At 48.0% G+C, this 23,556-nt stretch overlaps 2 protein-coding genes across 2 annotated transcripts; one reads left to right on the forward strand and one right to left on the reverse strand.

The window, feature by feature from the left end:
• Window positions 1–7,810: 7,810 nt before the first annotated feature.
• cebpa (CCAAT enhancer binding protein alpha) lies at window positions 7,811–10,663 on the reverse strand. The gene has a single exon (XM_014976454.2). It carries the CDS (start codon window positions 9,471–9,473, stop codon window positions 8,565–8,567), a length of 909 nt encoding a protein of 302 aa, XP_014831940.2. The 5' UTR covers window positions 9,474–10,663; the 3' UTR covers window positions 7,811–8,564.
• A 4,787-nt stretch (window positions 10,664–15,450) lies between these two features.
• On the forward strand, window positions 15,451–18,129 carry cebpg (CCAAT enhancer binding protein gamma). The gene is made up of 2 exons (XM_014976456.2): window positions 15,451–15,594; window positions 16,608–18,129. Exon 2 carries the CDS (start codon window positions 16,675–16,677, stop codon window positions 17,140–17,142), a length of 468 nt encoding a protein of 155 aa, XP_014831942.1. The 5' UTR covers window positions 15,451–15,594; window positions 16,608–16,674; the 3' UTR covers window positions 17,143–18,129.
• Window positions 18,130–23,556: the final 5,427 nt, after the last annotated feature.

Genomic DNA, 23,556 nt, shown 5'->3' on the forward strand with positions numbered 1-23,556 from the left:
TGATTCCATCCTGCCGCGCTGCCGTCGCTCAGAGAAAAATTAAACGTTGCTTCAACTCATCCAAGGTTCTGCAAAGAGCTGCAGAGGTCTGTGTTACAGCAGCGCTGAAGAGCCCTCTGACTGAAGGCACGGCTGGAGGACGTCGACCATCTGGAACGTAGCCGTCACCCAGCAGCCTGACGCCATGCGCCGCCTCCTGCATGGATCTGCTGCCGGCTCAGCCGCTGGGCCTGCAGCTCCACTCACCGGTTCAGAACCGGCTGCATGGACCCGACCCGGTGCAGACATGATGAGGCCGCAGCCTGCAGGCTGTCCTTGCTTCAGGGAAGCTGCTGTTACATCCATCCATCCATCCATTTTCCCTCACCCCTGTCCCTCAGTGGGGTCGGGAGGGGTGCTGGTGCCTATCTCCAGCTCACGTTCCGGGCGAGAGGCGGGGTCACCCTGGACAGGTCGCCAGTCTGTCGCAGGGCAAGCTGCTGTTACATGTTTATCTGAATAATCCCAGCAGATGAGCGCAGCCGGCTGAATTGGGTCAGAACCCAGCAGAACTTGCCCTGTAACTTCTGCTGGCCGTCTGCAGCAGCGCATGGAAGCAGCTCAACAACATTTTACCACAAACTTTCCCTCTTTAGTGTTGAAGTTTAAATGGAAATGATAGTGAATCCCCTGCAGCTTGGCTGATCCGCCGCTCTGCTGCTGCAGATCCACACATCATTGATTATTGATTATTTATTGAGGATTTTCCTGCAGCTGCAGGTCCTGTCCTCCTGTCTCAGGATTGGACAGATGTCCTTCTGTCCCTGGATGACGCTGCAGCACCAGGACCTGGACAGAAGTCCACAGGGGACAAAAAGCCAGATGAACGTAGGAATCAGCTGATTCTGTTGATGTGACAACTTTGAGACACGAGGACACATCGGAGACATCGGAGACGTTTCTGCTCGTCTCAACCTTGTTTTTCTACAGAAATTTAGAAGAAGTTTAAATATGCAAAAAGCAGAAAGAGGAAGAGAAGCAGAGAGCAGAAACACGCAGCTTTCACCGTCACAGAGTGCTGCAGCTGGACGCATGTCCAGCTGCAGCACTCTGTGAGGGACATGGAGGACAGTTGAGTCTGAGCTGCAGCTGTCCTGACCACAGACGGCATCAGAACCAATTAGAAGCCTTCGTCTCTCTGGCCTTCCTCTTCATCACTTCATGGGAACTCGGCGTTTGGTTTGAGCCAAACTGCTGAGTCATGACGCGTCCACCACAGTGACCTGTCAGCCCCGTGGCATGCTGGGAAGCCGGCTGCTTCCTCATTCAGCTTCCTGCTCAGCTGCAGCAGAGGCACAGCAGGAGGGAGGGGGCGGAGCCTGAGGGAGGGGGCGGAGCTTGGATGGCATCAGAACCATCTGGACCTCCAGAACCTCCAGACCCCGATAACTGAAACCTCTTCAAGTTTTGCTCCAAGTCTCAGAACCAGAACCAGTCCTCCCAGTCCAAGGCCTGTACTGGCTGATCTTGACTCGTTGGTTCTGCTCCCACCAGGACCTGCTGGTTCTGATCCGATATTGTAGATCAGAACAAGTCCTGGTTTCAGAGCAGAGCAGAACCGGTCAGGATGCGACTCCTGATCAGAACTTTGTTGCTGATTGCAACAACTTGGTTCCTGGACCGGGAACCAGACTGGAACCTGGAACAGACTCGTTGGTTCTGACTCGTTCTCTTCTGGAGTTTGGACTGGATCAGAACTCTTTCATTGGAAACATTTGATTCTGGGTTCTGGTTCTGGTGGAAGAGGCTTGTGGGACCTGACCAGAAGGACTCGGCCCAGACTCTCCGGTCCGTCCTTACTGGCTGAATGAAGCCGGTTCCGGTTCTGTTTTAAAATCTGGACTTCTGAAGCTGCTTCTTCTTTCTGGCAGGCGCTTGAACGCATCACGGCGTGTTCAGGGTCTCTCAGAGATGGTATCACAGCAGAGTGCCTGGCAGCGCTGCGGCTTCACTGCTTCTTCCCACACTCTGGACTTGGAGCGGTGCTGGAGCGGTTCGGGTGTTTTCCCTGCAGCAGCTGCTGCCAGCAGCCTCACAGGAGCTGCAATGAGCCGTTGCTGCAGAGCCGGAGCCACAGTCCTGTGAATTATTAACGCTGAATCTGAGCACAGTTATCAGATTCTGCTCTGAACTGGACCCGCACTCAGATTCTGAACCTTTATTCACCCGTTGAGCTCGCAGCGGGTCCTGGAGCGCCTCCAGACACGTCCTGCGCCGCGCAGCCACTGCAGGAAGCGCTCAGCGCTTAGACGCTTTCACTTTCCTTCCTGCTACTTCCCAAGATGTTTGCAGCTAGTTGGGGCCGGCTTGTTCTGGCAGCAGACCTCCTCACATTTATGAGGTCCAAAGGATCTTCAGGCAAACAGTCAGAGCAGGAACATTTAGAACATTTTCTCTGCGAGGCTCACTTCATTTGGAGACCAAAACATTCAACATCTCCGGCTGCTGTGGTTCTGGGTCAAACCAACCTGTTCCCTCCTGGCCTGTGGGGGCGCTGCACCAAGAACCACTGAAAGAAACGACACAAAAACCTCTGAAGACACTGAGAGCAACTTCCTTCTTCACCAGATGGAAACAAGATGGAGGATTTTAGCGGTTGGAGGATTTCTCTTTAGGCTAAAGACCAGGAGCCATTTCTGCTGCTAGCGCTAGGCTAGCACATTAGCTTTGGTTGTATTTACCCAGAATGCCCTGCGCTGTAGTCCATTTCCTGCTTTTCGAGCGGTCTCTGGACCGGTTGGCGTTCACATTCAAAGTGAACCCAGACTGAGGTCTGGCGGACCAGAGGTCAGAGGTCAAAGCTCAGCTCATTCACACCTCACCAAGTGAACCAGACTTTATAGACAACAGACCGGAGTCGGGCTGAAGCGGACCGGCACCGGACCGAACGAACTCAGGCTCAGCAGCAGCTCTGTTGTCGTCACCTAGGAGACTCGGGGTTCAGTTTTCTCCAGGATGAAGATCTCATAACTTCAGGATTCTGGTTACAGTAGTCGGGTCGTTCAGGTCATTCCTTTCTGTTCGGTTCTTTCTTGTGTTTGGATCCAGATTTTAGTTTCAGTTCTTTTTGCTTCAGTCAGTAGATCCTCTTTCTCATTGTTGTATCATGACCTTTGACCTTAGCTGAGGCAGTGAGGCCCGCAGCGCGCCAGATGTTCTGGGTCTTCTGCACCTGCTTCTGGCGTTGTTGAAGTGGTTCTGGTGGGTCAGGCTCCCGGGAGGTTCTGGTCAAGGTGTGGATCCCGGTTCTCCTGAGGTTCTCTGGAGAACCTTAGACGGGTTTGAACCCGTTCTCAGACTGATGCTTTGGTTCTGATCTTTTCTCCTGCTTCATGCTGACAGACGGGTTCTGACCGGACCTGAAAAACACAGAACTTCTGGTCTGCAGACGTTCGTTGGTGGAGGCGTGCAGCTGAAGCTGCTTCTGCACAGCGGCACTCCACACTTTTCAGATTTCTATCTGTAAAGTGAAATGAATGATTTCCCGTCAGGTCTGAACTGCTGCCCTTCTACCAGAACCAGTAACAGAACCAGGAGTTCTTCAGACCAGCAGATGCATCTCCTCTGTAAAGTTCTGTTTGTCTCGGTTCGGAAAGTGGACCTTCAGAGGGAGAAGATCCAGATGTTGTGCTGGACTGTTTACGGCTCCATCTGCTGTAAACAGGATATCAGAGCGGACCGCTCCTTTTGGGTTCTCTGATCCCAAACATCTGGATCCCACGGGTTCAGAACCAGAACCTGCTATTGGCAGATAATCAGCAGGTCGAGTTGGACCTTCTCACCAACGTCCAACAGACAGTCAGAACCGTGCTGCAGTTCTTCAGAGATCCAGTTATGAAGCTGTTCTGCTGGTGTTGCTGCTCATCACTGAGGTGTTAGCTTTAGCGTGCTAACACCTCAGCTCACATGTTTTTCTTATTTCTCATCAGCCACTTGAATTTTAAGACTTTTTGCAGCCTTTTGAACCAGTTATTGCTTTAAGATGCTCCAGGTTTCATGACCTGTTTGACCGTTCGGCCTGTTCATAAACTTTAATGCGGCAGAATCAGAACCTTTGCTGGTAGCGAGTTTCACACCAGTCGTAAACTGGAAGGAGAAGAAGAGAGACATTCGTCTTCATGGTTGGCGTTAGCTCCTGCTAATTGTTTATGGGTTTAGCATTAGCGGTCTAAGATTCTTTTTAAGGAATAAGTTGTGAGCCTAATTTTGAGGCTTTGTTGCTTTTAGTGCAAATAATTATTCTGTGTGACAACAATAGAGGCCATTTTGAAAAATGTCCACCAGAAAAATTAAACACAAGATACAGACAATATTTATGATTTCTACGGTTCACAATAGGTCATGGTTTGACACCAAACACTCATCTTTGAGATATAAAATTAAAAACATATCAGTAAATATCATTCCTATTTGTCTAGTTGTGTCATTTGACACCTGCGATAAATATTGGCAAATTTAGTGCAAAATTAAATTGCCCTTGAGAGCCATCTTGAAAAATGGCGGCCATCTTGAATATTTCATTAGCCGATGGTTTTCCCAAAGCTAGCCCTGGGAATGTCTGTGTCAATTCGGTTCATGTATCCACATACATACTGTTTGGAGGCAGCAGAAGCATCATGCTGTGGGACTGACCCTGCTGGCACTTCAAGACCTGCTGCGTTCTCCTTAGCAGTGCTGTGTGTACACTTTTATTTGGACCGGACTGTGCCGGACTTCTGCTGATCCAGGACTAACCAATGGATTAGATCCGGTGATTCTGGACCCGGTCCAGAACTGCAGACCCTGTGGTCTGAGGGAGGGGACACGTCCAGAGGACAAAGTGGGACAGAACCGCCTGTCCTCTCAGCAGAGTGAAAAGTTCTGGTTAATGTTCAACCCTGGCCAAACAGAGCAGATAGGCGAACCGGGCCTCGGACTCACCGCGTGTCAACGAAACCAGGACTCTGAAACAAACAGCATCACATGTTCTGCTGCAGAGAGCGCCTCGCCGACCCGGTACCAAGGCTGGGAACCCAGTCCGGTTCAGGCTGCAGGTCCAGTTCAGGTGAAACGTCTTCAACAATGGGCTTAGAACTGATCCAGAACCAGCCGGGTCGGACCAGTAGAGCTTGGTTTGGTCGTCCTGAACCTCCAGATTAACTTCAGACTTTGCAAATCCTGGTATGAAACTGAAAAGTTCAGGTTCTGAATTCCTGAAAATTCACAGACGAGAAAACAGAAGTCAAACTGGAAACAGAAACAAGGAGCTAATGACAACATTCACCAAGCTATCTAAGAATATTGATAGGCCCAACTGACAGGAATAATGCTAACAGCGGTGATGCTAACTGTAGTGATGCTAACAGTGGTGATGCTAACAGCGGTGATCAACAGTGGTGATGCTAACTGTAGTGATGCTAACTGTAGTGATGCTAACAGCGGTGATGCTAATTGTAGTGATGCTAACAGCGGTGATGCTAACTGTAGTGATGCTAACTGTAGTGATGCTAACAGCGGTGATGCTGACAGCGGTTTTCCTCCTAGCTGATGGAGCCTCATCCGCCTGTCAGCAGCTTCAGCTCCTCGGATCGTGAAAGAGGATTATTCCCCCTGAAGTCCAGCCAGCCGGGCCTGGACCCTGGTTCTGGTTTTGGCCCGGTGTGGGATTCAGCTCAGAACCTGGAAAGGAGCAGGGAATGAAAGCGGGGAAGCGTTCCAGCCGCTAACAGGATAATGTCTTCCATGCACAGGAAGAGCGAGCGGCCAACATGGCCGGCCTCACTCCAAGAACCCCGCTACAGGTCCGAGATCGTTCACACGCCGAGACGGGTCGGGCCAGAACCACAGAGAGTTACAGCCCAGTGAGAGGAGGGTCGGATCTGGTACCAGAACCGGTTCTGATCCGACCACCATGAGAACTGAAGCAACCAGATGAATCAGTTATTGAACTAATCAGCTAATTCAGGAATCAATTCATCGTCACCTGGAGGATCTGCAGAGATCAAAACAACCTCCTGCTAATCACCGTTAGCATCTGGTTATTGATCAGCTAATCAATAATTAATCTTCCTTCTCAGAGTTCATGTTTTAATCTGCGGGGCTGAAAACCTTCAGCTACTCAGGAATTAATTTTTGTGTTTTACTGAACAGAACCTGCAGATGTTCGGACCGCTGAGGTTCTGCTGGGATCCGGACCTGTCCAGGTCGGATCCAGAGGGAATCAGGAGTTCTCAGCTTTATTCCCGGTATCTTCCTCCTCCTCTTCCTCGCCGGCTCCCAGCCAAACATCCAGTCTTATCAGAACTTTTGATCTGGACCCGCTCGGCGCTCAGGTTTGGCCCGGTTCTCCTCTAACACATGTTTTCTTCCTTTTCAGCACAGAAACCCATAAATCAGCTGATGGTTCTGGTTCTGATCCGTCTCTGATGAGAGGATTTACATTTTTGGGAAATCTGCTGTTTTTATTTAGCGAAGTCGTGAGAAGGAACCAGAACTGCTCAGGTTCCGGTTCTGGTTCTGGTTTGGTACTGAGCTCCTCTAGAATACAGGTCTGAACTGATTTAATCTGGATTTCCTCCAGATTACATCCTGGTTTAATCCATGTTTCTATCCTGAGGTTATAATCAGTTGTTCTGTCCCGGTTCTGGATGATTTTATGCTGATATTTAAAAAAAAAAAAAATTTCCCCTAATCCTGATTCAATCTGGACTTTTATAGATTATTGATCTGCTTTTGTGGCTTTCTGATTTTTCCATTTCTTCTTCTTGGTTAATCCAGGTTTTGTCTTGCTTTAATCTTGGTTATATTCTAAGATTTTTCTGCTTTCAGTCCCGTTTTATTTAAATAACATCTAATATTTTTATCCTGATTCTGGTTTATTGTTTTAAATCGTCGTTTTCTCAGGTTTAATCTGTTCTGATTTTATTCTCCTAATCATGGATTCCTGCTTTTACATGGAAATTCTCTTGGTTTTATTCTCAGCAGGCTAAAGGTCAAAGGTCACGACACATAAAGCCTCTTCTCTCTAGAAACAAGATGGCCGCGGGACTGAGGTGAGCAGAGCCGAGGCTTCTAGGAAAAAATCCTCTGAATGGAGGGAAGCAGAAACACCTGAGACTGTGAGCACGGCGGTAGAGGAGTGGTGATGCGGGCCGCTTTCAGTGGAAGATTTGATCTGATCTGTTTGCAACAGAAGATAAAAACCTGTCAGAATGAGACAGGTGAGCTTCTTCAGGTGTTTCTGCAGGAAGTGGGCGGAGCCTAGCAGTTTGGAAACAGGAAAAGGAATTTCACTAGAACCAATCAGATGCATCAGGACCTCTGATGTCACATCAGCAAAACAGAAGGGCCAAGAAAATAATGTAGAAAAATAAATTCAAGCAATTAAAGTCATCTGATAATTATTATTTTTATTGTTTTGTAGGTGAAGGATTTGATATGATTTTATATGTTTGCTGTTTTAACAGAAAGTGAAAACAGGATTCGGTCAGCTGCTTCCGCCATGCTTCATCTTAATAAATGGAATTAAAGCTGATTTGTCTGCAACAAAGTCTGGTTTTCAGTGAAAGTCTCTGGAAAAAGCTGGTTCTCTTTATTATAATAGATTAGTTATTAAAAATGATTTTTTTTCATTTCAAACTAATGATGTGGGAAATAATTTCACCTGATGAATAAACACACAGTTCTGCACCACAAACGGCCCCCGGGCCGCAGCTTGGGCCTCATCAGGCCGATCAGTGATCAATAATCTGGATTAGCTTTAATCTGGGGATTCCAGCACAGAAACAGGAGATGAGATGAAACAAGCTGCTTTATTACAATGCTGCAGGTTTTTGGTATTTCATATTCATTCATATATTTATTTATATAGAGAATTATTTTACATTTGGGTCAGGAAGGTTCGAACAAAGTGCTGCTTCCTCGGTTCCGAACGGAACGGGTCAAAGGTCACGATCGGAAGGCACTGAGTGAGAATGACTCACTGGAGGAGAGGAAGAGCCGCCCAGTTCACAGTTAGAGCAGAACGTTCTGTTTAGTCCGGATCGGTACCGGGTCAGTACCGTCATGTCTGGGACAAGGTGCATGAGACCGCAGGTTCGGGTCCAGTCTGAGGGGGTTCGGCGGAGCCAGAACCAGCCTCCTTACAGTACTGGTGCAGCTGACTGCATAGACATGGTTAACCTGGACCGGGCTCGGTTCGGTTCGGTTCGGTTCTTAAGGCACAGGAGGAGCAGAGCTGCAGGTTCAGTTTTAAACCGTCGGAAAGGCACAAATGCCGGACGGAACCGCCAGGGTGAGTCCGGTTCGGTCCAGCTCATGCAGTGGGAAGGTGGTCCAATAACAGATTCTGGGTCCGGTTCGGTGAGAAACACGTCCGGAATCGAACCAAAGCTGCTTCCAGTCTGCTCAGTTTGTGCGCTTTGGTTCGTTTGGTAGCTGCTGGAGGAGAACCGGCCCAGATGTTCCGGATGTCCCGGTGAAGCTCAGCTGCCAGGTAATCCATCGGGTTCCGGTCCAGTTCGGGTCCAGTTCCAGACCCGCGCCCCTCAGCTGCCCAGCGGCTTGAAGGATCCGTCGGGCAGCTGCCGGAAGATGCCCCGCAGCGTGTCCAGCTCCCGGGTCAGGTGCTCCACGCGGCGCCGCAGCCGCTCGTTGTCGGCCGTCAGCTCCACCACCTTCTGCTGCGTCTCCAGGTTGCGCATCTTCGCCTTGTCGCGGCTCTTGCGCACCGCCACGTTGTTGCGCTCGCGCCGCAGCCGGTACTCCGGACTGCTCTTGTCGACGTGCTTCTTGGACTTCGCGCCGCCCCGCTGGTGCTCCAGCAGCTTCAGGCCGCCCTGCTGCGGGTGCTGGTGCGGGTGGTGCGGGCTGGGCACTGGGGTCGGCGGCGGGGTCGGGTGTCCCGGCTGGAGGTGCATGGTGGTCTGCGCGCAGTGCGCGATCTGATACTGCAGGTGCGGCATCTGCTGCTGCTGCGGCGGCGGCGGCTGGTGGTGCTGGGAGTACTGGGAGTGCGGGTGGGGATGCGGGTGGTGGTAGGAGGGCGGCAGGCTGAGGTTCAGGTCCTCATCGTCCCGCGGCTCCTGCTTGATGGCCACCGGGCGGATGCGCGGCGGGTTGTGCTCGTAGAAGGGCTCCATCTTGGAGTCCATGTATCCGGACATGTAGAGCTGCTGCGGGGCCGCGGAGTCGAAGTCCCCGCTCATCATCTTCAGCTTGTCCTGCCGCGCGCCGTGGTGGAACAGGTCGGCCAGGAAGTCGTCGTTGAACGCCGACGGGTCGATGTAGGCGCTCAGGTCGATGGAGGTCTCGTTGTCTCCGATGTCCCCGCCGAGGTCCGCCGGGTCTCTGTAACCGGAGGGGGGCTGCTGGCCGTGGGTCAGGCTGCTCATCAGGGGCCGCGGCGCCGCTTCGTACAGGTTGGAGAGCTCCATGGAGAACCTAAAGCCCGGCATGCATGGCGAGGCGCTCCGCGAATCCAGGGTGAGGCACGGCGGGCCGCGCAGGTGACGAGCTCAGGTGAGACCAGCTGGCGGGACGCTGAGCGGGACGAGGCTCTGCGTGACGTGGAGAGGAGCTGCGTGAAGCTGCGGGCTGCGGGGCCGATTCCTGCTGCTCAGTAACCTCTGAGCTGTCACAGCCAGGCTTTATAGGACGAGGGAGTGGGCGGGGCGGAGCGCACACACACACACACACACACACACACACCCCACGGACATTAGCTCTCCTCGCTCTGCTCCTTTGCGCTTGAACCATTAATCTCTAGACCCGCTCCAGCAGAGACCCAGTTCCGAACAAAACCGAACCCATTCAGAACTGAACCCATTCAGAACCGAACCCATTCAGCGGTTACAGAGACTCTTCTGCAGCACAGAAATGTTCAACAGTTTGGTGTTTTCTCTCAGAACTTTCTGCAGGTTCGGATCGTCTCCAGCCGTTTGGGTCCAACTGTGAAAGTTTCTCCTTTAAAAGTGAAGTCATGAATCTGAGCTCCGTCAGACGGTCAATGTTCAACTCCGAGCGGAGCGTCGGGGGCCTGATGCCCCGGCCTGCAGCGCCCTCTATCGGCGACAGACCGCGCAGACGGTTTTTCACAGCACAACTTTCATACAAGCAGGATTTTGACAGACTTTTCTCTGAGAAATCCAGAACCGGTACCAGAAGCTCGGACCGACCCGACCCGTTTGAGTCCAACCAGAATAAAGCAGCTTCGTTTCACAGAGAACTTTTTTAAAAATGACGTTTCTGGACTTTTTTGAACCCTTTACGAGTTCTGCTCAGTGAAGTCCAGACGGGTTGAAGAACCGTTTACTCAGCTTTCCACAAAACACCTGCTGAGGTCGGAGGTCAAGGTCGGATGTTGAGGTTATCTCAGCTTGTTTTATTGATTTCTCCTCCCAGCAGCAGAGGCTGTCAGTCTGACTGCAGCGATTCTAGAATCAGGTCCAATCAGCGTTATGTTTGAAAAGTATAAATAAACTTAGTCTCTAACCCCAGTCCAGCATTTTAAACCATTTCTCAACACAGATTTTCCTCCATCAGATTTTTGGCACCGTTTCAACCAGCTCCCAGTCTTCCCAGTTACCTCTCCAGGTGAACCTCAGGGTTTTGCTTTTGGTGAAAGTTTTGTGTTAATTTTTTCCTATGCAGATGACACCCCGCTGTGCGGCACCGTCCTTCCTCTCTGCCTTATCGGCACCAAGTCTGTCATCAACCGTCTTACTCACATCGGTGCAGGAATCCTTATCAATGCACAATGAGTGGCTCATTAAGCTGCCAGGTTTCACCTCCAGGTGTCTCCGTCTGGACTGGTCAGTTAGCGGATGCTAATCAGTTTATCATGCTAACGTTTAATCAGACGCTCTGCGTTTATCTGCAGCTGATAATGATTCCCTGGTAGATGGAGCCTCCGTCCTGCTCCGTCCAGACTTTTCTCTTTGTGAGGTTTTAAAAAATGTAAACTATTAAAATAAATAGTTCATCAGACAGAATCGTCTCCAGCTGTTTCAATTCAACTCAGTTTATTTCTACGGTGCCAACTGTCGTCTCAAGACATTTTATAAAGAGTCATTTCAAGTCACTGACTCGTATATCACAGGTGATCCTAGTCAACAGGGCATTAAGCTGTTTATGTTTTGAATTCATTAAAAAAGTTTCTATCTATAAAATCTCAGCGGCAGCAGCGGAACAAGTCGGCTTCGGGCCGGGGGGCGGGGCTAATGGCCCAAATAATAAAGCTCATTATAATTTAACTTTACAACATAGACATGCAACGGCGGAGCTAACAAGTTTCACCACCACAGAGAGAAAAGGGGATGTGAGCTCGGCGGCTGGGTTATCAGTCTACAGTTAACTCACTTTGTGAATATGTTAGTTGTTACCTGAGACTGGAAACTGGGCTGCCAGGTTTGGCGGGTCTGAATCGCTGCCAACAAAAAAACTCCGCTTCATCTCCAAGACGACGAACAAAATATGCGTCCAGTTTTTGGCTTTTCTTTCCTCTCTTTTTTCCATCCTTTTCACTTTGCCGCTCCATGGAGCTCCACTCCTGATAACTTAGTCCATAAAAATGTTCCAGCTCAGTGGTTCTTAACCTGTTTTGAGGTACCGAACCCCCCTGTTTCATATGCGCACCATCGACCCCCCCACAGAAAATTAATGTAATTATATTAGTTGTATTACCTCCCCCAAGCCACTAGAGGCAGTACCAACCCCGAAAAGATGCGACTAAGGAGCGGATTTAGACTATACAATTTGGTAAAAAATCTCTGCTGAGAGTGGAGCTCCTTCCCGCAGCTCTGATTGGCTCAGCAATGTAACGTGATCCTCTGGAGCAAGTGATGGCAAAACGGGGCGTCATCACGACTTTACACAGCGTGTCTTTACCTCCGCGGCAGAGGCTCCGCCGAACCCCTGGGGTTGATCGAACCCAGGTTAAGAACCACTGGTCTAGCTAGTTTGCCATCTGTTGCCAAGAGACTGATGATGACGTTGGTGGACGGCTGGTGACAAGTTTTACCCAGAATACACTTGGAGACAATAAGGACGATCCTCTTGTAATTTTGCATGTCATAAAGTTTAAATGTAAATGAAGCCAGTCATGTAGGACAACATTTTATTCAATATTTTACACCCACTATGTCACTAAAATCAGTCGGTCTGGTAAAGTTTTTAACCACCATGAGTCAACAATGACTGGAGCATCTTTCTGTGTAATTTTACATACACCATACTGAAGAGGAGGGGGCTCACCTTCTTCTGCTCTCATCAGTGATGAAGTCTGGGATCCCTGAAGTCACATTGTACCTCCCATCTGGGGCCCCTCTAGGCCAGCCACCCCGTAGCTCCGCCCCTGCCCAGAGGAGCATCGAGTCACTTCAGGGATGATTAATTAAATTAAATTGAACTAACCCTAATTTAAATTAAATTTTATTAAATGTATTATTTATTACATCTCTGATTGATCTCAACATGAAGTTTGAGAGCTGATCTGATGTTGGATTCTGATCATTTTTATTCTCCAGGAGAAAAAAACTGCAAAATGTGAAAAGAAACGTCACAAACCAACAGCAGCAACAATCAGAGAAAAAGAAGAAAAGATCAATAAACATCTGAATGTTTGTCAGGACAGCAAAACATCAGCAGCTGAAAAGTTTCACTAGAGACGTCAAGAAAACAGGATTTAACCTCCAGCAACACGAACCTGCTGAGCTGAATCAGTGGCAGGAAGTAGATCTGCCTCACTTCCTGTCCATCTGCTGCAGATGTTTGCAGCTTGACGTCTCCATCTAGCTGATGTAGGAACAGTGAAGAGGAAACGTCTCTTTAACGGGAAGAAACCTCCAACAGAACCAGAACCGAGTCAGAACCAGCGGACGTCTGCCACGATCAACTGGAGGTTTGAGAAGATGCAGCAGAAGGACATGCCAGGAGATGAAGCATCTCCTGGCATGTCCAGGTGATATTAAAGCTTGGTTGGCCTTGAACTTTTTAAATTTTAATGAAAGCAAAACAGAGGTGATGGTGTTTGGACCCAGTGGCTCCTGTGAGTCCTCCTCTGTGGACCTGGGACCCTTGGAGGTTTATTTTAAACCTGTTATTACAGATCTTGGTTTTAAGGTGGACATGATCTCAGATTGGACGGCCAGATCAGAGCCGTGGTTAAAACCAGCTTTTATCATTTAAGGCGATTGGCGTCAGTGAAATCAGCATTGTGAAACAGTGATCCAGGCTTTTATTTCGATTGGATTACTGTAACTCACTTCATCTGGGAGTCAGTCAGTCGCTGCTCTCACGTCTGCAGCTGGTTCAGATGCTGCTGCACCACTTGGGACAGGAACTCGACAGGGAGCAGGTGACCCCTGACCTGACCTCACTTCACTGGCTGCCTGTATATTTTAGGATTCATTTTAAAATTCTTATGTTTGTTTTTAAATCATTGCATAATCTTGCCCCAGCTTACCTCTCTGAGCTTCTTGACCCCTACATACCCCATCGGTCTCTCAGGGCAGATCAGCTGCTCCTGGAGGAACCGAGGTCCAGCAGGAAGCTCAGAGGGGACAGGGCTCCTCTGTCAGGGGCCCCATATGGACCGTCAGAGGGGCCCCTTCACTGTCCACTTTTAAAGCTCGTCTTAAAACCCATCTATTTTACTTGGCTTTCAACTCCAGCAGGATCCAGTTTTAAATTGTATGTTTGTTTTTAAACTGTAAGAGTTTTTATTTTTTTTTATTTTTTTTATTGTTATGTTGTGTTTTAATGTGCAGCACTTTGTATCAGCTGTGGTTGTTTTAAAGTGCTTTATAAATAAAGTTGGTATGTTATGGTAAGAACTGAACCAGGAGAACTTTCAATGTTAGAGAAAAGTAAAAACGGATGGCTTCCATTAACTCAGTGGAAGCCCCGCCTCCAGGAAGGAATCAGCCAATCAGAACGCGAGACCTGTTGTAGCTTCTGTCGGGAGAAAACAAATAGTTAACAGTTGAAACAATAATGCAAATTGGAGAGTAGTAGGAGAAGGAAGTGAGGAAAAGAGGTCAGTTTGTCCTCCAGCTGGTAGCATCATAACTACAGAAATGGCTCAGGGTAACCCCAGACAAGAGACTGTCAGCTTTATCAGAGAGGAAGGTCTGAAGTCTGGAGAGCGCTAGTTATCTCTGCTGGTTATCTGGTTATCTCTGCTGGTTATCTTGGTGAAATCATCCCGTTGGTTTGTTTCTAAGCTCTTTCCTGGTCAACAACTTCTGTCTGCTCAGAATTTCAAAGCGAGAGTTTGGTGTCATCCAGGTTTTAATCTCCTGGAATCTTCCAACGGCTCGGATTCATCAGGGATAGAGCCGAGGATCCTGAACCAGAGAAACATCAGAACCGGCTCAGCAGAACAGAACTGGGCTTCTGGAGGTCCAGTCCGACTCGCCCACTGTTAGTGGGGATTTTCTGATTTCTGGTCCCACGGGTTTATCGGGTCCAAAGCCTGCGGCGCCGTCTACCAGGACGTTTTACAACAACCTGGACATCCTGTCAGAACCGCAGCTGGTCTACGGTTCACGTCTCTGGATTTAAATCGGCTTAAATCTGAAATTTTCAGACAAACTGAATCTTGCTTTTTATTACCTGGAAGTCAGAATCAAGAGAAACAACAGAACCAGACAGTGAAACAGAGGATCTATGAGTACATCACAATACTGAGTTTCACTTTTTGAATTATTAAATTATAAAAAATAAATGAACTTCATGACGAAGTAATGATTAACTCTATTCACGTCACTAATGAAGATTTATTTATTAAGTCAAATTTAAATTTAAATTCATGTTAGTCTGTTTGTGTCCACAGAGTCACATTTAGGTTCCCTTTCTGTTCAGGCTAAATCTGTATAATAATTGAGTTTCATTTGAAGAAGTGAAATAAACATAATACTCTAACTTACTGAGTTGCAGCAGTATGATGACGCTCCTGTGGTGGATCCAGTCTGATAATATAAATATAAGATAATACATTATTGATTCCTGAACGGGGAAATGTGGTAGTCCCAACACAACACAATATGACTATGAATAACAGCAGACCGTCACGTATCACTCAGTCTGTTGCTAAAAATATGTTCAACTTTTAAAACCCACAACTCTATAAAATATGTGTATTATAAAGTAATTATAAATACATTTATACATATTTATATATTAGGTGTTTCATAAGGAACCGGTTTCAGGAAGCCAGGATCAAATGAAGTCATACATGTCTGAACTCATCTGACCAACCTCATATTACATAAACAAAACCAACAGAAAGGCCGCTTTCTATTGGTCCGTCCACATATCACTCCAGCAAGGAATTGCATCATTCTTGAAAATGCTAAACTCTGATTGGCCCAGAGATCTTTACGCCGCCGCCTCCTCGGCCCTGATTGGCTGACTCCAAACATTGCCGAACATGGTAAAGAGAGATTTCGCAATCGGCTGCTGTCCATGTTCCAAACAAAAACAGTGAGAGCGGCCGGAGACGGAATTAAAGTGGCACTTTCTATCCCATATCGGTCAGGATAGACTACAGGTTAACCACGCGGTCTCCTGGTGAAGGTAAACTTTGACTTTTTGGCTCAGAAACACAGATTTATCCTCGAAGAGCGTTAGCAGCGGGTGCTAATAGGCTAACGGCTAACTCGTTCGATTAAAATCTGAGAAAATAACCCGGTTCGACCCGGTTCGGGTCTGAAACCGCGTCTAGCGACCAGCAGGCGGTACTTTGAGCTCAGGGTGTCGTTAGATCAGGGAGGAAACGAGCTGCTTTAATGAGCTGCTTTAATTGAACTAAAAGTTATATCGGTTTCGGGAAATGATCCGTTTAATTGACGTCGTTCGGCCCAGTTTTCCCGTTCTGTTTGGCTTTATGTATTGATGTTGGGACCCGGTTCGGTTCGGTTTTGAAAAGTGAGGTTTGTGCTGAGACCCGCATGACTCGGAGTTCCCCTCAGTGATGATGCAACAACAGGCAACAGCCGCTGTTTCACCCGGAGCGAGTTCTGCTACACACAGGGCAGCCGCTCCATAGCAACGTGCCGACCAATCACAGCGCGGCGGCTGCTTCACAGCGTAGAGTGACGTAATCAGGAATGACGGCGATCACTGGATCCAGATATTATCATTAAATATTAGTTATGAATTAATGTTGCTATCGTTTCTATATTTGATTATTCTGGATTGTAAAGAACGCAAACAATATTATTATATAATACTTTATTCCTTCCAAATGGAAATTAAATTTTGTCATAACTCATAAATGAAAGACGGTTGTTGAAGGATCTCCAAGAGCAGTCAGTGGTGCAGCGAATCTGAAGAGACCTCTGTTGCTTTATGACAGTCTCAGTTCAGTGATTATCTGAGCTTCTGCTCTGCGATTAAAAACAACACTCTGTTGCCATGGTTGCGCCTCCTATCAAAAGTACAACAGAAATCCACGCAAAGCATCCAAAAACCAGGGCAACTGAAGAACCAATCAGAACCAGGAGAAGTACTCCAACATGCTGCCACCAGGGCGGCACTGTTCTACAATTATAATATGGTTATTGTTGTGTCTCTGTGTTGTCCTGCAGACCCGTCCTGTGGTTCTGACCCGTCCGGCTCCGGTCAGACCTGAGATCCTGCAGGCAGCACATCCAAATGAGCCGGCCGCCACAGCCGAAACTCATCACAGCAGAGCACAACGGCGTGAGCGTCATCCAGAGCCAGGCGCACGCCGCCGCAGCGTCCAACGCAGCGTCCCTCGCCGGACTGCAGCAGGTCCCCCAGCTCGTCCCCGCCGACCCGTCTGCCGCCGGAGGAAAGGCGGCGCCGCCCAGCAAGATGAAGAAGCCCAGCGTGGACAAGGACAGCGAGGAGTACCGGCAGCGGCGCGAACGCAACAACCTGGCGGTGAAGAAGAGCCGCATGCGCAGCAAGCAGAAGGCCATGGACACGCAGCAGCGCGTCAACGAGCTGAAGGAGGAGAACGAGCGGCTGGAGGCCAAGATCAAGCTGCTCAGCAAGGAGCTGAGCGTCCTCAAAGACCTCTTCCTGGAGCACGCCCACAACCTGGCCGACAACGTGCAGCCGCCCGCCGACGCCACCAGCCCCGCCCCCGCCCAGTGAGGGGCGGAGCCTCAGGGCTGCCGGCCTCGCGTCCTTCCTCCATCCCGTCGTTCCTGGCCCCGCCCCCTCAGTGATGTCACCAGGAAGCGGTCGGCCCGCGGGTCTGGAGAGACTACCTGTGGCCGGACGCGGCCTCTGATTGGCCCAGAGGGAATCGGCGTTCGGTCGGACCCGATCGTGTGACTTCTGTCTGTTTTTGTTATTATTCCACAGCTTTCCGTCGCGTTCTGCTGGGTCCTACCGGGACCGCTGAGCAGAACCTCCAGAACCGCCCCGCCAATCAGGATCCAGAACTCTTCCTGATCATGGTGACGATTGGTGGCGTGTTTGTCTGAGCCGGTTCTGGTTCTGGTTCTGGAAGCAGTGAATGGATAGAACTTCTTCCTGAGGTCAACTGGTGTTTCTCCAGAACTTTGAGGCGGCCCGGTTCTGACTCCACTCGGATCCAGACAGACTCGGTTCATGCAGGACTGGAGCAGGAAGCCCCGCCCCCTCCCGCGTGCCCCCACCTGCCCAGCCAGGTGTGTTGGTGTGCAGCATGCCGGGCGGAACCGGGCGGACCCAGACGGCTCGACAGAACCGCAGCTTTAGATAAATCCAGGTGTAAACGGGTCGGCTCATTAGCGGTCTGCTAACGGGCCGCCGCCCTGCAGGGAGAAAGGGGCGGAGCCTCAAGGAAGCAGACACCATGATCACCAGAGGTTTGCGTCCAGATCCCAGTCCGGTTCTGGTTCCGCTGGAGGATTTCAACCTTCCTGTGGAACCAGACGGTCCAATGAGCCGCTTGGTTCTGGTTCTGTGACCGGTCCTGCATCGTTTTCACGTTTCTATGGTCTTTTCTAGTCTCTTGGTCTGCAGCAGCTGCAGCTGCTTGTTGCTATGGAGATGTTTGCATGACAACAGGGGGGGAGGGGGGGTCTCTGTCAATCAGCTTTTTTATATCTGGGATCGTTTATGTTGTAAATTAAATCCGAGTCTTAAAGTTCAGCCGAGTCCGAGTCTCTGTTCGACCGAAGACACTGGAACCATGAACAGGTTTTTGTTATCATTAATATTATTATCATCATCATTATTAATATTATCATCATTATTATTAATATTATTATTATTATCATTATTATTTTCATCATTGTTGTTAATGTTATTAAATCTGCTGCCTTCCAGCAGTTACAGTAATGTTTGTTTTTTTTGCTGCTAGAAAGAAAACTTATCAAATATAATTTTATCTCTTAGATTTCAACTTTTTTTTTCTTCAATTCTAGTCATGAACAAACTTTTATTTTGAAGGAGCCATCAGGAAAATGTGTAGCTGCTTCCTCTGCATCATGAAGCTCCATGTTCTGTTAGAACCCGAGTCCATCCAGGTTTTTATCAGAACCACTGCTGAGGATTCTGGGATTGACATTGACCTCTGACCAGACCAGGATTCTGCTGTTGATCAGAACCGACCCGACCCGACCAGGCGTTTAAATGGTTTCTGTGAAGCTTGGTGAGATTTTTACTAGAATCTGACTTTTAGCTGATTGCTGCAGCGCTCCAAGGGTTGCTTATGCTTTGGGCCGGCCGGCCTTCACTGAACCTGTTCCAGATTTTAACTGACTGACCCAAAGAGAACCAGCTGCAGGTCAAAGGTCACATGCTGCTGCAGACTGCACCGATGTGTGACCTTTGACCTGCAGCTGGCCACTTCACCTTCTACTGCAAAGTCAGGAACTCTGTGTGTGTGTGTGTGTGTGTGTGTGTGTGTGTGTGTGTGTGTGTGTGTGTGTTAGCAGTGTGTGTGTGTGTGTGTGTGTGTGTGTGTGTGTTAGCAGTGTGTGTGTGTGTGTGTGTGTGTTAGCAGTGTGTGTGTGTGTGTGTGTGTGTGTGTGTGTGTGTGTGTTAGCAGTGTGTGTGTGTGTGTGTGTGTGTGTGTGTGTGTTAGCAGTGTGTGTGTGTGTGTTAGCAGTGTGTGTGTGTGTGTGTGTGTGTTAGCAGTGTGTGTGTGTGTGTGTGTGTGTGTTAGCAGTGTGTGTGTGTGTGTGTGTGTTAGCAGTGTGTGTGTGTGTGTGTGTGTGTTAGCAGTGTGTGTGTGTGTGTGTGTGTGTGTGTGTTAGCGGTGTGTGTGTGTGTGTGTGTGTGTGTTAGCAGTGTGTGTGTGTGTGTGTGTGTGTGTGTGTGTTAGCAGTGTGTGTGTGTGTGTGTGTGTGTGTTAGCAGTGTGTGTGTGTGTGTGTGTTAGTAGTGTGTGTGTGTGTGTGTGTGTTAGTAGTGTGTGTGTGTGTGTGTGTTAGCAGTGTGTGTGTGTGTGTGTGTGTGTGTGTGTGTGTTAGCAGTGTGTGTGTGTGTGTGTGTGTGTGTTAGCAGTGTGTGTGTGTGTGTGTGTTAGTAGTGTGTGTGTGTGTGTGTGTGTGTGTGTGTGTGCAGACTGATTCCAGCCATGTGGTTATCTCGGGTCGCTCTCCTGCAGAGTCACACAGTGAATGATTGACACGATGACATCATCACCAGATGGTAGGTTCAGGTTCCTTTGGCAGGTCAAAGGTCAGGCTGGGCAAGTCAGCAGCTCGGTTCTGCCTGACAGAACCAGTAGAACCAGTCCTCCCACCTCATTGTTCCCATAATTAGCACTTAGTCATCCAGGCAACATCTAAAAATAAACTCAGTCTGTGTGTGTGAGTGATGATGATGATGATGATGATGATGATGATGATGATGATGATGATGATTTTAACCCTTTGTGTTCCTGCTGGAGGAAGCTGAGCAGAGCTGAGCTGTTCTGGTGGCAGCATCATGCTGTGGGACACAGGCAGAGCTCTCTCTCTCTCCTTCCCTCTCTCCCTCTCTCTCTCTCTCTCTCTCTCTCTCTCCTTCCCTCTCTCCCTCTCTCTCTGTCTCTCCCTCTCTCTCTCTCTCTCTCCTTCCCTCTCTCTCTCTCTCTCCTTCCCTCTCTCTCTCTCTCTCCTTCCCTCTCTCTCTCTGGGAGTGGTGGTGGTGAGTCTGAGGGAGTAAAAGTGTCTCAAACGTCTTTTTAATCTTTTTCTTTCATGATTTTGTTTTCTAATATTCTTTACTTGCTTTGGTTGTAAGTCTTGGGTTCTTTTTTTTGAGTTTCAGTTTGTAGCTGTTTGTTTGTGGGGATGGCGTCTCCAGAGCCCTCCCCCCCCCCCCCCTCTTTGGGATTCGGGTCCAACCTGATCCGACGATCCCAGTTGAAACGGTTCTGTTGGTGATCTAGTTGGTCACAGCAATTTAATTTATGCTTCCAGAATGAATAAGGGAGTCGTGATATTTTTAAAGGAGCGTTTTGTGAACCAGCTGATTGTCAGCGGGGGGTCAGTAGGCGGAGACCTGCAGGTGTCGCCTCCACCCGGGTTATTATCTCCGGCGTGCCGCCGTTCATTCCCAATGTTTTGTTGGAGAAAGAGCTCCAGTGGTTTTAAAACTGTTGGTTTGGATGTAAACATGACAAACTGAAACACGTTCAGTCTTTCAGGAGGTTTTTATGTTCCTAAACTGCTACAGCGACGCTAGAAGTTTCTTTCAGAGTGAAATATGAAGAGGGATCTTACATGGTTTATGCGAGTACTGGGAGTATGAAATGTTTCGAATGTGGGGATGTTGGACATAAACGGGCTTCTTGGCTGCACAAGAATCAGGAAGCTCAGGCTGAGGTGAGTGGAGGTGCAGAGGAGTCGCCGGTGGTTGGAGCTCCTCCGCCTGCTGAGGGCGGGGCGTTTCCTCCATCAGCTGGATCTGATGCTGGGAGGGAAGCAGTGGTCTGAATAAACGCGCTGCACGGGAGGATACTGGGGAAACTGGAACCGATGTTCCCAAGGACTCCTTAGATGGGAGCAAGCTAGATATAGAAACGGATCAGACGGCTGGTTATGTTGCTGCCGAGGCTGCAACGTCACCTGAAGGTGGCGCTGCAGAAGATCAGTCTGCAGATTCACCTGCACAGGTAGAGGACATGGAGTCTGACAGCGACTCAGAGGCGTTTCAATCGCAGACTCACAAACATCCAGTGGTGATTTGTACACTCTGGAGGAAATGAATGACTTTCTGGATGAAACGTTTGGAAAACAAGTTAAAGTCCTTGATTATTTTCCTGATGCGGAAAAATTTATCAAGAGTGTATTAATGGTGCAGAAAATAGTTGGTTTTGAAATGTTGGATGAAAAGAAACGGTTCCGGTTAAAAAAGCATATGACAAACATCCGGAGACATTTGTCAGTAACTAAAGCAAAAGGTTCAAAGCGACTGAAAACTCAGAAATAAGGTGATGATTAAAGTTCACTGGGTGACCTTCTCTCTACTGTCTGTCTGTCTTCCTTCTCTTTTTCATCTGCATGAGTAACATCAGGGTGGGGACTTTAAATATCAATGGTGGGAGGGATCCACATCAACAGGTTAGTTTAGAGACGATTAGGCAAAAGAAACTTGTTGTGTTTTTACAAGAAACACACACAGATCGTGAAAATGAGGTGGAGTGGGGTTTGAGTTGGAAAGGGAAATATTTTCTATCTCATGGGACCAGGTCATCTGCTGCTGTAGCCGTTTTATTCTCACCAGGTTTAGATATCGAGGTTATTTCTGATACTGAGCTGGTCCCTGGAAGGGCCCTAGTGGTTAAATAGAAAAAACCCTTTTCTGTTTTATGAATGTTTATGCGCCAAATCAAGGGGATCAAAGGATTAAGATTTTTCAAGACATGTATAATTTTTTGCAGCAGTCCAATCAAAATGAATGTGTTGTGTTGGGGGGTGATTGGAACTGCACTGCTAGTTTTCTAACTGACAGAACCGGGGAAGAACCTCATCCTCCATCTTCTTCTAAACTGATTGAGGTGACGGCACAGCTGGGCTTGGTTGATGCTTGGAGGACTAAACATCCTCAGGATAGACAGTAAACCTGGGTAAAAATGAAGGATGGGGTAGTGAGTGGGGCTCGGTTGGACAGATTTTATATCTCAGATACTTATAGAAATAGATTGTCCAACTGTTTAATTTCTCCAGTTGGGTTTTCTGATCATCACCTGGTTTACTTGGATTTTCTTTGTTCAAGTAATATTAAATACAGATCGTATTGGCATTTCAATACGAAACTACTTAAAGATATTTTCTTTTGTCAAAGTTTTAGTAACTTTTGGCAACTATGGAAAACAAAAAAATCAGAGTTTATGTCTCTAACTGAGTGGTGGGAGGTTGGAAAGGCTCAGATTAGAGTTTTTTGTCAACAATATACAAGTTTCTCTACAGATAAAATTTAAAAAGTGATTCAGAATTTAGAAAATGAGATTAAAGAGTTAGAAAATAACTTGTCAACTGATGCTAATAATCAGCTTAAACTTAAGAAAGATCAGTTAAGTTGTTTTTTACATGAAAGAGCTAAAGGGGCTTTAGTTCGGTCCAGGTTTACTACGGTGAAGGACATGGATGCCCCGACATCTTTCTTTTTTAATTTGGAGAGGAGTGTCAGCCGGTTTGCCTCCCTGATGGAGCGCTGCCTGCTGATCCCAGCATCATGAAGGAGCCCTGGCCGTTTACAGCGACCTCTACAGGAAGCAGACCTGTAGCAGAAGCTCTATGGAGACTTTGCTGGATGATCTTCCTCAGCTTACCGCTGCAGATCGGGATGTTCTGGATGCTGGAGTTTCAGTGGAAGAACTGACTGCTGCGGTTGGTCAGATGGTTTCTGGAAAGAGTCCAGGCTTAGATGGTCTACCTGCAGACTTCTACAAACATTTTTGGAGGTTGTTGGGAGAGGACTTGTGGGAGGTGCTGCAGGAGTTAGCAGGCATCTTACCATCATCCTGTCGGCAAGCTGTTCTTTCCCTACTTCCAAAGAAAGGCGACTTGACTCTGTTGAAGAACTGGAGGCCGGTTTCTCTCCTGTGTGTGGACTACAAGCTATTTTCTAAAGTGCTTTCTAACAGGTTGAGGATTATTCTAGAACTTATCATACATAGAGATCAATCTTATTGTGTACCTGAAAGATCTATTAAGGACAATCTTTTTGTTTGACATCTGTAAATTATATGAAATTGATGTTGGAATTATTTCTTTGGATCAGGAAAAAACCTTTGATAGAGTCGATCATTGTTTTCTACATTAAGAGCGTTTGGATTTGGTGAAGGTTTTATTTCTTTATTGGGTTTATTATATAATGAAGTGTTTTGTGTTGTTAAAGTTGGAGGATTAAGTCGTCCTGTCAAAGTTCAGAGAGGTGTTAGACCAGGCTGTCCCATATCTGGACAGTTGTACTCTATTGTAGTTGAACCTCTTTTACATAAACTTCGCTCCTCCCTCACTGGCCTTGTTCTTCCAAGTTTGCCTAATAATCCAAGTTTAATAGTCTCTGCTTATGCTGACGACATTAACATTTTTATTAAGAACCAGAATGACGTTATGGGTCTTCAGCATTGTTTAGAGCT

The sequence above is a fragment of the Poecilia mexicana genome, unplaced genomic scaffold, assembly GCF_051168715.1.
Source record: "Poecilia mexicana isolate PSO_F unplaced genomic scaffold, ASM5116871v1 scaffold_23, whole genome shotgun sequence".
NCBI lineage: Eukaryota > Metazoa > Chordata > Actinopteri > Cyprinodontiformes > Poeciliidae > Poecilia > Poecilia mexicana.

Bases quoted from the DNA above. Each gene is read 5' to 3' on its own strand.
- cebpa (XM_014976454.2), bottom strand. From the start codon at position 9,473: ATGCCGGGCTTTAGGTTCTCCATGGAGCTCTCCAACCTGTACGAAGCG.
- cebpg (XM_014976456.2), top strand. From the start codon at position 16,675: ATGAGCCGGCCGCCACAGCCGAAACTCATCACAGCAGAGCACAACGGC.